At 38.0% G+C, this 13,193-nt stretch overlaps 1 protein-coding gene across 1 annotated transcript; it reads right to left on the minus strand.

Annotated features, from left to right (window-relative positions):
* On the minus strand, window positions 641–1,027 carry LOC102168843 (olfactory receptor 4A47-like). Its single transcript, XM_018058954.1, has one exon. The coding sequence runs from the start codon at window positions 1,025–1,027 to the stop codon at window positions 641–643; it is 387 nt and encodes a 128-aa protein (XP_017914443.1).

Genomic DNA, 13,193 nt, shown 5'->3' on the forward strand with positions numbered 1-13,193 from the left:
CTCCAGTACTCTTGCCTGGAAACTCCCATGGACGGAGGAGTCTGGAAGGCTGCAGTCCATGGGGTCGCTGAGAATTGGACATGACTCAGTGACTTCACTTTCATTTTTCACTTTCATGCATTGGAGAAGGAAATGGCAACCCACTCCAGTGTTCTTGCCTGGAGAATCCCAGGGACGGTGGAGCCTGGTGGGCTGCCATCTATGGGGTCGCACAGAGTCGGACACGACTGAAGCGACTTAGCAGCAGCAGCAACATATAGGCCTTACAGTTATCTAGGCGCACTGATAAACACGAATTTTGGACCTTACATTGTAGCATGGAGCAAAATGTTACAAATGCATAGTTGTGTGATTGTATCATTTAATTGTAATTATCATAATTTTCTAGAAGAAAGAGAAATCAGAGTCCAATTTAAAATAGTTTCTTCATTCAAAGAAATGGAACCTGATGTCAAATGACTCCCTCCATGGAAGCTCTGAGTTAATATGAGGTATGATGTTTCTTCTCCAGAGCATCTTCAAAGCATTAGTCAACTCAGAACTTCTTACACTGTAGATTAATGGGTTTGGCATGGGACTTATGACTGTACAAAACACACTCAATAATTTATCAATGGGGAAGGTCTTAGCAGGTCTCACATTACATGAAAATAGAGGGAACAAAGAAGCAGACAACCGCAGCGATGTGGGAACCACAGGTCTGGAGGGCTTTCCGCCTCCCTTCCTGACTCAGGTTCTTCAGAGAGTGCAGAATGACTCCATAGGAGATGAGCAAGAGCAGAAACACTATAGCGCAGATCAGTCCTCCACTGGATGCAACTAAGAGGCCAGTGACATGGGTGTCAGTACAGACGAGCTTCAATAAAGGGTACATGTTACACGTATAGTGATCAGTGACATTGGGGCCACAGAATGGGAGCCCATAAACAGTGCAAAGCTTAATTACTGAGTGTAGAAAACCCCCAACCCAGGACACCACCGGCAGCACAACATGCACCCTCTGCCTCATGACCACCAGATAATGCATGGCTCTCAGACAGCCACATAGCGGTCACAGGCCATCACCAGCAGAAGGAAGACCCCTGATTCAGCAAAAAGGTGCTCTGTAAACAGCTGAGTCATACAAGATTCAAAGGATATGTTGTTGTGTTGTTGTTGTGGTGGTGGTTGTTGTTGTTGTTGTTGTTGTTTTTCCAAAGAACAAGCCTGAAATCAATCTGGGAGAAATAGAAGAGGAATAAGTTACATCCATAAATGATAAACTAGCAAGAAAAAAAGTACATCAGTGAGTTCAGAGTCTCATTGACAGTTATAGTCACAACAGTGAGAAGGTTGCCCACTACACTCAAAACACAGCAGAGCAAGAACAGAACAAAAAGGACTTTCTGCTCCTTTGGATTCTGTGTGAGGCCCAGGAGGACAAAGTAAATTACATTGTTCCTGGCTTCCATCTAGTCTGTACAGAGGCTGAGTTCAGGTAGTAGAGGCAATTTGCCTACAATACAAGGGGGGACACATTTAAATGCATTATAAGTATGCTTGTTTATTTATCCATTCATTAGAAGAATGTGAATGGAGTATCTTTTGACTCCAATGTGCCATGGAAATTTTAATTACCAACTTGAACAAGCCAGGGCTTCCCTTGTAACTCAGTCAGTAAAGAATCTGCCTGCAATGCAGGAGACCCGGGTTCAGTCCCTGGGTTGGGAAGATCCCCTGGAGAAGGAAATGGCAACTCACTCCAGTATCCTTGCCTGGAAAATCTCATGGGCAGAGGAGCCTTGTGAGCTGCAGTCCATGGGATCTCAGAGTCAGGCACGACTGCATGACTAACACTTTCTTACTTGAATAAGCCATAGAACCCCACCCTCAGTGACATGACTCCAAATGAGGAATCAGGTAATCCCAGACCCATGCAATGTGTGCATTAAATGAATATTCACACAGTGCTAAGAGTCAAGTAAAGGAGTATATCACCTAAAATCAGAGAAGGTTTCCCAAAGGAAGCAATAATTCAGCTGAATTTTTTTAAGAAATGAAAGAATACGAATGATGGGAAGAGAGTTCCACAAAAAGGTGCAACATTTATAAAGAGCAATACTTGAGTATTACTCACAAAAGAGTAATACTTGAGATTCACTTAAGGCAATTTACACAGTCAATGTGGGTAGATCAAACTGTAAATAGATCCCTGTCTTGAATTGTCTCAGACCTCACTTATACTTTCTTAGATCTTTAGGTGGATATTTCCCTTTTCCTAAACAATAAATGCTTGCAGCAGTTTAATTTCATGTCCCCAGCCCCTATCTCTCCTCTATTTTTCAAACTTGTTATGCACCTTCTATAATTTTGACATCTAGTTTAACGGCAATTTAATATTTACAAAACTAACTGTTAAATTTTCCACAATAGTCATAGGCATTTTCTAAACCAAATTTAAAGAGATATTCCCTATTTGTCTCATTAAAAGCTATCATTTTCCATGTTTGTGTTAGGACAAAAAATTTCAATGCTCTTCACAATTAGTTATTCTCATAAAACTTTCATAAAGCCTATTGGCACTACTTTCAAAATAATTTCTTACTGGTCTACTGCAACAGCCTTCCACCAATTCTCTCCATGTTTATCCTGGTCTTCAAAAATTGGTTCTCTTGAAGCAACCCAAATTGTCCTTTTTAATCTTATTCTGATGACATCATTCCAGTGCTCAAAACTGAGTCCATTTATTTCAATCACGAACTCATAGTTTAATGTAACACCGTCAATATTTACAATAACAAGAACTGTAATCCTCATTTCATATTGAAGAAACTAAAGTTCAGAACATCTAATTTACTGCTCAAACCACACATTTTTAAGTGCTATATCTATAATTGAATCTAAGTTTGATTGACTTCAAGGTAATTAAATGTCTTGCATAATAAACACAGTCCCACAACTATAAGTCTGGTTCCCACTATTTACAGCTAGTCTTACCTTGTGGAGTCTTGTTCAGAATCTAAAGGATGACTTTAAGTTACTCATAAACACTTGGAATCATTTTTCATCCAGTTTGACAACTGAGGGTAGAAAGCTGCCTTATTACCTGAGGATCATTTAATTTGAGTATCTGTCCATTTTCTCTACGAAGTCTTCTGATTACTCAGGTCATTTTTATATGCACTGTTGGTTATTTGAAAGGAATTCCAGGGTTCACACGGAAAAAAAGAAGGTTATCACTTTAGGAAAGGTATCAAAATGACCAGCATATCTTATAAGTATATAGAAGATAGCAACTAGCCATTTGCCAGGGAAGTTTTCCATGTAACTACTTTCTTACCAACATCAAATAGAAAAGTCCCACCTGATGGTTTAGCTCTTCTCACTCTGCCATGTTAACATAGCCAGACTAGTTGACTTGCAATTTTGAAAGACACCCCCCTAATTTTTTAAGCCATGCTTTAAGTCTAAGAAAGGACCTCCTGAAAAATTTACATCACTCACTAAGAGGATAGCATCTTCTCCATTAGTGATGAAGATCAGGGGATATTTCATTACTTCTAGCTGCATTTATCATTGAGTCTTGAAATTGGGATGTGTCCAAGACTGATTCTTGCTTAGTTAATTCACTGACATTTTCCACAAAGTTTTTAAAGAATATCTATATGTAAAGATATTACTATAGCAAATCACATAATTAATGTCAGAAAGGTAAAACATACAAAGAAAGTAGCTTTGGAATCATATAAGATGATTGTCCATCAAATATAAAATATTGATCCAGTCATGTTGTCTCAGCGAACTTGTTATGCATTTCCCCACCTGTCATGGGAAGATTTTATTTTATTTCATATTCAATTTAATCACATTATGTTTTAGTTAATAAATGAAATTTACATCAAAAATGTAATTAAGTGTATCAAAATTTTAGATGCAATAACTAACAAATTATCCAATTAGATAGATAGATAGATAGATAGACAGATAGATATGGATGTATGTATTTTTTTTAAGTTAGGTAACTTCTGTTATGCCGGGAACTGTGCTATGAGAAAGGATACAGAGATTAATAAAACCGGGGGGAAATCAGGCAAAAGGTTTTTTCATGCCTGGATCTTATTTTCTTTTAATAGAATCAAACAATAACTACTTTGTTAAAAGTCTTTTAACATTAAAGTAGTTATTACATAAAGGAAACAATAAAGTAGCCATGGCTTATGATATAAGTAAATAAACTTTAGCTACCAACATAAATCGAAATACAGTTTTTACAATGGTAAAAATTTCCTACCTGGACTGTTCCTCTGAGTATCTATAGGTAAAACTCAACATACTTTTGATACGTAGTGTTCAGTGGACCCTGAACCATAAAATTGTATTTTCTCTTCTCCATTTAGGAGACAAACTCATTGCTGTGATTATTTCCCAAAGTCACTTTTCATCCCACAGCTTCCTCATAGCATTTTCACCTCTAAATTTGTGGCTGCATTCCCAGGTGGTGCTTGTGGTAAAGACCCTGCTTGGCAGTACAGGAGACATAAGATATGGGAGTTCGATCCCTGGGTTGGGAAGATCCCCTGGAGGAGGGAATGGCAACCAACTCCAGTATTCCTGCCTGGAAAGTCCCATGGACAGAGGGGCCAAGGCAGGCTACAGTCCATAGGGTCGCAAAGAATGAGACACGACTGAAGCAACTTAGCACACTCAGAAAGCACATTTAGAAGTTTAGCAAAGGAGTTATAATGATATAAAATGTAGCCATGGGCTGGCTGCAAATATACAGAGCACGAAAACAAATAGGGAGGACACACTAAGATGACAATGATGATGTGAGATACACAGGTGGAACGGACTTTGCGCCTCCCCTCCAAATTATAAGTCTTTAGGGAGCGCAAGATGTCCATGTAGGATACCATCAGGGGAAAATGTTTTGTTTCGTTTTGTTTTGAATTTAAAGCAGCATTTTTTATTTTCAGTTTTTGCTTAACAAATATATGAGAAAGACTTTGACAATTTCTGACCCTCATTAGGGTGTTCTTTAAACTGTAAATTCAAAACCTGTATTTCCTTATAAAAGTTGAAAACAATCTCACTTTGAACTAAAGAAGATATTATAGTTATTAATCATAGCTCTTGTAGTACACACTGCAGTTCTGTAGCTTGACATATTCTATAATATGTTCTCATTTTAATATGTATTTTTCTTTACATTTTTTAAAATTGGAGGCTAATTACTTTACAATACTGTGGTGGTTTTTGCCATACATTCACATGAATCAGCCATGGGTGTACATGTGTTCCCCATCTTGAACCCCCCTCCCGCCTCCCTCCCCACCCCATCCCTCAGGGTCATCCCAGTGCACCAGCCCTGAGCACCCTGTCTCATGCATCGAACCTGGACTGGTGATCTGTTTCATATGTGATAAAATACATGTTTCAATGGTATTCTTTCAAATCATCCCACCCTCGCCCTCTCCCACAGAGTCCGACAGTCTGTTCTTTACATCTGTGTCTCTTTTGCTGTCTCGCATATAGGGTCATCATGACCATCTTTCTAAATTCCATATATATGTGTTAATATACTGTATTGGTGTTTTTCTTTCTGGCTTACTTCACTTTGTATAATAGGCTTCAGTTTCATCCACCTCATTAGAACTAATTCAAATGTATTCTTTTTGAAGGCTAAGTAATATATAGCTGGATCATAGAAAAAGCAAGAGAGTTCCAGAAAAACATCTATTTCTGCTTTATTGACTATGCCAAAGCCTGTGACTGTGTGGATCACAATAAACTGTGGAAAATTCTGAAAGATATGGGAATACCAGACCACCTGACCTGCCTCTTGAGAAATCTGTATGCAGGTCAGGAAGCAACAGTTAGAACTGGACATGTAACAACAGACTGGCTCCAAATAGGAAAAGAAGTACACCAAGGCTGTATATTGTCACCCTGCTTATTTAATTCATATGCAGAGTACATCATGAGAAATGCTGGGATGGAAGAAGTACAAGATGGAATCAAGATTGCCAGGAGAAATATCAATAACCTCAGATATGCAGATGACACCACCCTTATGGCAGAAAGTGAAGAGGAACTAAAAACCCTCTTGATGAAAGTGAAAGTGGAGAGTGAAAAAGTTGGCTTAAAGCTGAACATTCAGAAAATAAAGATCATGGCATCCGGTCCCATCACTTCATGGGAAATAGATGGGGAAACAGTGGAAACAGTGTCAGACATCATGTTTTTGGGCTTCAAATCACTGCAGATGGTGATTGCAGCCATGAAATTAAAAGACGCTTACTCCTTGGAAGAAAAGTTATGACCATCCTAGATAGCATATTCAAAAGCAGAGACATTACTTTGCCGACTAAGGTCCATCTACTCAAGGCTATGGTTTTTCCTGTAGTCATGTATGGATGTGGGAGTTGGACTGTGAAAAAGGCTGAGCGCCAAAGAATGGATGCTTTTGAACTGTGGTGTTGGAGAAGACTCTTGAGAGTCCCTTGGACTGCAAGGAGATCCAACCAGTCCATTCTGAAGGAGATCAGCCCTGGGATTTCCTTGGAAGGAATGATGCTAAAGCTAAAACTCCAATACTTTGGCCACCTTATGCAAAGAGTTGACTCATTGGAAAAGACTGATGCTGGGAGGGACTGGGGGCAGGAGGAGAAGGGGACGACCAAGGATGAGATGGCTGGATGGCATCATGGACTCAATGGACACGAGTCTGAGTGAACTCTAGGAGTTGGTGATAGACAGGGAGGCTTGGATTGCTGCGCTTCATGGGGTTGCAAAGAGTCGGACACGACTGAGTGACTGAACTGACTGACTTACTGACCACAGCTTTCTTATCCATTGGTCTGCTGATGGACATCTAGGTTGCTTCCATGTCCTGGCTATTGTAAACAGTGCTGCAATGAACACTGGGGTACACATGTCTCTTTCAATTCTGGTTTCCTTGGTGTGTATCCCCAGAAGTGGGATTGATGGGTCGAAAATCATGGCATCCGGTCCCATCACTTCATGGGAAATAGATGGGGAAACAGTGGAAACAGTGTCAGACTTTATTTCTGGGGGCTCCAAAATCACTGCAGATGGTGATTGCAGCCATGAAATTAAAAGACGCTTACTCCTTGGAAGAAAAGTTATGACCATCCTAGATAGCATATTCAAAAGCAGAGACAGTACTTTGCCAACTAAGGTCCATCTAGTCAAGGCTATGGTTTTTCCAGTAGTCATGTATGGATGTGAGAGTTGGACTATGAAGAAGGCTGAGTACCGAAGAATTGATGCTTTTGAACTGTGGTGTTGGAGAAGACTCTTGAGAGTCTTCTGGACTGCAAGGAGATCCAACCAGTCCATTCTGAAGGAGATCAGCCCTGGGATTTCTTTGGAAGGAATGATGCTAAAGCTGAAACTCCAGTACTTTGGCCACCTCATGCGAAGAATTGACTCATTGGAAAAGACTCTGATGCTGGGAGGGATTGGGGGCAGGAGGAGAAGGGGACGACCAAGGATGAGATGGCTGGATGGCATCACTGACTCGATGGAAGCGAGTCTGAGTGAACTCCAGGAGTTGGTGATAAACAGGGAGGCCTGGCATGCTGCGATTCACGGGATCGCAAAGAGTCAGACACGACTGAGTGAATGAACTGAACTGAACTGAACTGATGGCAGTTCTATTTCCTGTTTTTTAAGAAATCTCCACAGTGTTTTCCATATGGTTGTACTAGTTTGCATTCCCACCAACAGTGTAAGAGGGTTCCTTTTTCTCCACACCTTCTCCAGCATTTATTGTTTGTAGACTTTTTGATAGCAGCCATTCTGACTGGCGTGAGATGGTACCTCATTGTGGTGTTGATTTGCATTTCTCTGACAATGAGTGATGTTAGCCATCTGTATGTCTTCTTTGGAGAAATGTCTGTTTAGTTCTTTGGTCCGTTTTTTGATTGGGTTGCTTATTTTTCTGGAATTGAGGTGCAGGAGTTTCTTGTATATTTCTGAGATTAATTCTTTGTCAGTTGCTTCATTTGCTATTATTTTCTCCCATTCTGAAAAAAATGTTTTAATGGGTAAATGAATCCACATTTGGTAGCAACAGAGTCCAATGGTGTGAGTGTCCAAGCAGACAAGTTTCAACAAAGGGTTTCAGGCACACAGGAATGGTCTATGATATTGGAGTTACAGACAGGCCGTGACACTGTGAAGAGAACCCAGTGTTGCAAGGACAATCCTTCTAGCTTGTGATGCTTGAAAGAAACCACATCCCTGTCACTCATGATGGTTTCACAGTACAGGGTTTTGCAGATGACCAACATACAGCTCTTTGGCAACCGCTATGGGCAGGAAGATCTCAGCAGCAAAAGATACTCAGGAAAGAGTTGAGTTCTGTACTTCCTGAAAGAGATTTTTTTCTTACATCAAGTGTCAGTTGGCATTTTAGGTGTCATAGATGAAAACCAGCAGCTATATACAAGGGATAAGAAACACAGGCAGGAACTGTAAGCTCTACCCAAGCTTACAATAGGTGACTTATAAATTGAAGACACCTATTCTTACCTGAACAACAGTTTTTCTATACTCTAAATTTATAAACTCCTCTTAAACTAACCTTCTTAAAGTGAATTTTATTAAAAATAATAACAATATTGTTTTGTGACTAAACTATTTTAAATTTATTTTAACTTAATTTTAAACTATGTATTTATCTTATTTATATTCAATTTATTATTTTAGTTGTAATAATTTTGAATTACAAATATACCATCCTAGGCATACTTCTGAAAGATAATGGTAATAAGGGACATTTAGTCTCGATCCCTGGGTCGGGAAGGTCCTCTTGAGAAGGAAATGGCAATCCACTCCAGTACTCTTGCCTGGAAAATCCCATGGATAGAGGAGTGTGGTAGGCTACAGTCCATGGGGTCACAAAGAGTCAGACAGGACTGAGCAACTTCACTCACTCAGTCTCTTCACATGTTGAAGTATGTTAATATCATAGCAGTTATGTGTCAACCTGCACACAAAGAGATCAGTGAAAAACAATGATCTCAAATTGGTTCCAAATTGGGACTTCAGGATATAATAGTCATAGTCAAAATTTCAAATCAATGGCAATAAGATAATTTTGTGAATATATTTTTAAAAATTGTAAAATTTAGAGAAACAATTAAGACTTCATCACTACTTAATTCCTATAACAAAGTTAATTCAAGATGAATCAGGTGTTTTAAATCCAGGATCAAACCCAGATCTCCAGCATTGCAGGCAGATGCTTTAACCTCTGAGCCACGAGGGCAGACTCCTCGAACTATAGCCTACCCAGCTCCTCTGTCCATGGGATTTTCCAAGCAAGAGTACTGGGGTGGGTTGCCATTTCCTTCTCCAAATATAATAAATGAGATATCACAAATGCTTTAAAAATATTAAAAAATAGACATATAGATCAATGGAACAAAATAGAAAGCCCAGAGATAAATCCACACACATATGGACACCTTATCTTTGACAAAGGAGGCAAGAATATACAATGGAGTAAAGACCATCTCTTTAACAAGTGGTGCTGGGAAAACTGGTCAACCACGTGTAAAAGAATGAAACTAGATCACTTTCTAACACCCCACACAAAAATAAACTCAAGATGGATTAAAGATCTAAATGTAAGACCAGAAACTATAAAACTCCTAGAGGAGAACATAGGCAAAACACTCTCAGACATAAATCACAGCAGGATCCTCTATGATCCACCTCCCAGAATTCTGGAAATAAAAGCAAAAATAAACAAATGGGATCTAATTAAAATTAAAAGCTTCTGCACAACAAAGGAAAATATAAGCAAGGTGAAAAGACAGCCTTCTGAATGGGAGAAAATAATAGCAAATGAAGCAACTGACAAACAACTAATCTCAAAAATATACAAGCAACTTATGCAGCCCAATTCCAGAAAAATAAACGACCCAATCAAAAAATGGGCCAAAGAACTAAATGACATTTCTCCAAAGAAGACATACAGATGGCTAACAAACACATGAAAAGATGCTCAACATCACTCATTATTAGAGAAATGCAAATCAAAACCACAATGAGGTACCACTTCACACCAGTCAGAATGGCTGCGATCCAAAAATCTGCAAGCAGTAAATGCTGGAGAGGGTGTGGAGAAAAGGGAACCCTCCTACACTGTTGGTGGCAATGCAAACTAGTACAGCCACTATGGAGAACAGTGTGGAGATTCCTTAAAAAATTGCAAATAGAACTACCTTATGACCCAGCAATCCCACTGCTGGGCATACACACTGAGGAAACCAGAATTGAAAGAGACACATGTACCCCAATGTTCATTGCAGCACTGTTTATAATAGCCAGGACATGGAAACAACCTAGATGTCCATCAGCAGATGAATGGATAAGAAAGCTGTGGTACATATACACAATGGAGTATTACTCAGCCGTAAAAAAGAATTCATTTGAATCAGTTCTGATGAGATGGATGAAACTGGAGCCGATTATACAGAGTGAAGTAAGCCAGAAAGAAAAACACCAATACAGTATACTAACACATATATATGGAATTTAGGAAGATGGCAATGACGACCCTGTATGCAAGACAGGGAAAGAGACACAGATGTGTATAATGGACTTTTGGACTCAGAGGGAGGGAGAGGGTGGGATGATTTGGGAGAATGACATTCTAACATGTATACTATCATGTAAGAATTGAATCGCCAGTCTATGTCTGATGCAGGATACAGCATGCTTGGAGCTGGTGCATGGGGATGACCCAGAGAGATGTTATGGGGAGGGAGGTGGGAGGGGGGTTCATGTTTGGGAACGCATGCAAGAATTAAATATTTTAAAATTTAAAAAAATAAAAAATAAAGAGCAGAGATAAGAATAAAAAAAAATGCTTTAAAACTTAAATCCTAAAAATGAATTGAAGAACGTTTGGTACAAGTGAACTGGGAAAATTCTTCCTAAAGAAGATACAAAAAATTCTGAAAATTGAATATAAAGCATAAAATAAATTGCAAGGAAAAAGTATTCTACATAGGATAAAACATTAAAAGCATATAACCAGAAAACATTAAATATATATTATGCAAAAGATATCAAATTTTAGCATCTCATTATCTCATAAAAATAAAAACAAAAAAATAGGTTATATATATATAATCAGGAAGAAAATAAATACAGCTAAATTAAGCACGTGGAAAGATGCCCAAACTCAATTACATGAAAAAGGTGGTGGTTAAAATATAAAAATAACGTTAACAAGATGTCATAACTACCTTTCAGGGACTGGTCATTGACAATGTGGTCAAAAGAATTCTCACAGACTGTAGACAGGACTATAGCTGTTACACTGACCTCAAGAATGGTAGGTTAGCAATAACTATCAATATCAACATTTTAAATGAATATACTACCTGAACATTTATTGAAATATCATATCAAAAATTCTATGCCTAGGAACTCATAACTGCACAATTCAAAAGCATATTTATTAGAAAATTATTTCTCATAAGAGACGTTTAGGAACCAAATGAAGAGGAATGGACATGTCAATTTTAGCATAAATCTATACAGGGTATTGTGTAGCTTAAGAAAAGTGAAGAGATATGGATTGATAATAGAAATATTTTTCATATGTCAGATACTGAAGCAAGTGTTACATACATAGAAAGCGAATATACATTGTTGTTTCAAAGAGTATCGGTGGTAGTGGTTTAGTCGCTAAGTCTTATCTGACTCTGTTCAACCCCATGAACTATAACCCACCAGGGTCCTCTGTCCATGTGACTTCCCAAGCAAGAATACTGGAGTGGGTTGCCATTTCCTTCTCCAAGAGATCTTCTTGAATCAGGGATCGAAACCAGGCCTCCTGTGTTGCAGGCAGGTTCTTTACTGACTGAGCCACCAGTTAAGCCATCAATTAAGAAACAAATTTAGGGCTAAATGCTGAGCATGAGGACTAGAAAATACTGAGAGAAAAATAGGGAATTTATTTGACATTGCATCCCAGTTTACTTGGTTTTCCTTTATGCTATTTATTAATATCTTTTTTCAATTTCAATTTTTCTTATAAAGTTAAAGCATTAAGTCAAACATTTTGTGAATAATGCAACATAAATACAGTAAAGAAAACAACGTATATAGAATTAAATATATAAAATTGTATACATAAAAATGTTCCAATTAAATGACACGAATCTATATAAAAAGTATCCTGTCTCTGAAAGAGAGTAAAAAGGATAAATACATGAATTGATTAAATTTCAGGGTGACTATATAATAGTTAGAATTCTATACAAAAAATTTAAAAGTTAACTATATATAAAGCTAAAATTCAGTAAAACTCATAATAATTTCTTAATTCATTTTAAATTACTGTTCTTGATATTTAGTTATATCCAGCTCTTCATGAACCCACGGACTGCAGTGCACCAAGCTTCCTTGTCCTTCACTGTCTCCCAGACTTTGCTCAAATTCATGGCCATTGAGTTGGTGATGACATCCATCCATCTCATCCTCTGTTACCCCCTTCTCCACCTATGCTCAATCTTTCCCAGCATCAGGGATTTTCCCAATGAGTCAACTCTTCCCATCAGGTGGCCAAAGTATTGGAGCTTCAGCTTCAGCATCAGTCATTCCAATGAATAGTCAGGGTTGATTTCTCTTAGGATTGACTAGTATGACCTCCTCGCATTTCAAAGGACTCTCAAGAGTCTTCTACAGCACCATAGTTTAAAAGCATCAATTCTACCAATACAATATTGTAAGTAATTACCTCCAATTAAAATAAATAATTTTTTAAAATAAAATACATAAATGAAAGCATCAATTCAGTGTTCAGCCTTCTGTATGACCCATGTCTCACATCCATATATAACTATTGGAAAAATTATGCATTGACCTATGGACTTCTGTTGGCAAAGTGATGTCTCTATTTTTTAATATATATTACTAATTCCTAGATATATAAGCATTACCTCTTTCTAGGTACAGTAATAAACAAGTAATTATAGACCTTATATCCTAGCAGGGAGGTAAACTGTTAATAATAGCATAGTTGTATTAAATGCAAGCATTCACATAATTATTACAAAGTCTTTGAAGAAAGGGAAATCATAATCAAATTTTAAAATGATTTTTACATTCTAAGTAAATTAACCCTGATGTCAAATGACTCCCTTCATGTTGGGTGATACACTTAT

The sequence above is a fragment of the Capra hircus genome, chromosome 15, assembly GCF_001704415.2.
Source record: "Capra hircus breed San Clemente chromosome 15, ASM170441v1, whole genome shotgun sequence".
NCBI lineage: Eukaryota > Metazoa > Chordata > Mammalia > Artiodactyla > Bovidae > Capra > Capra hircus.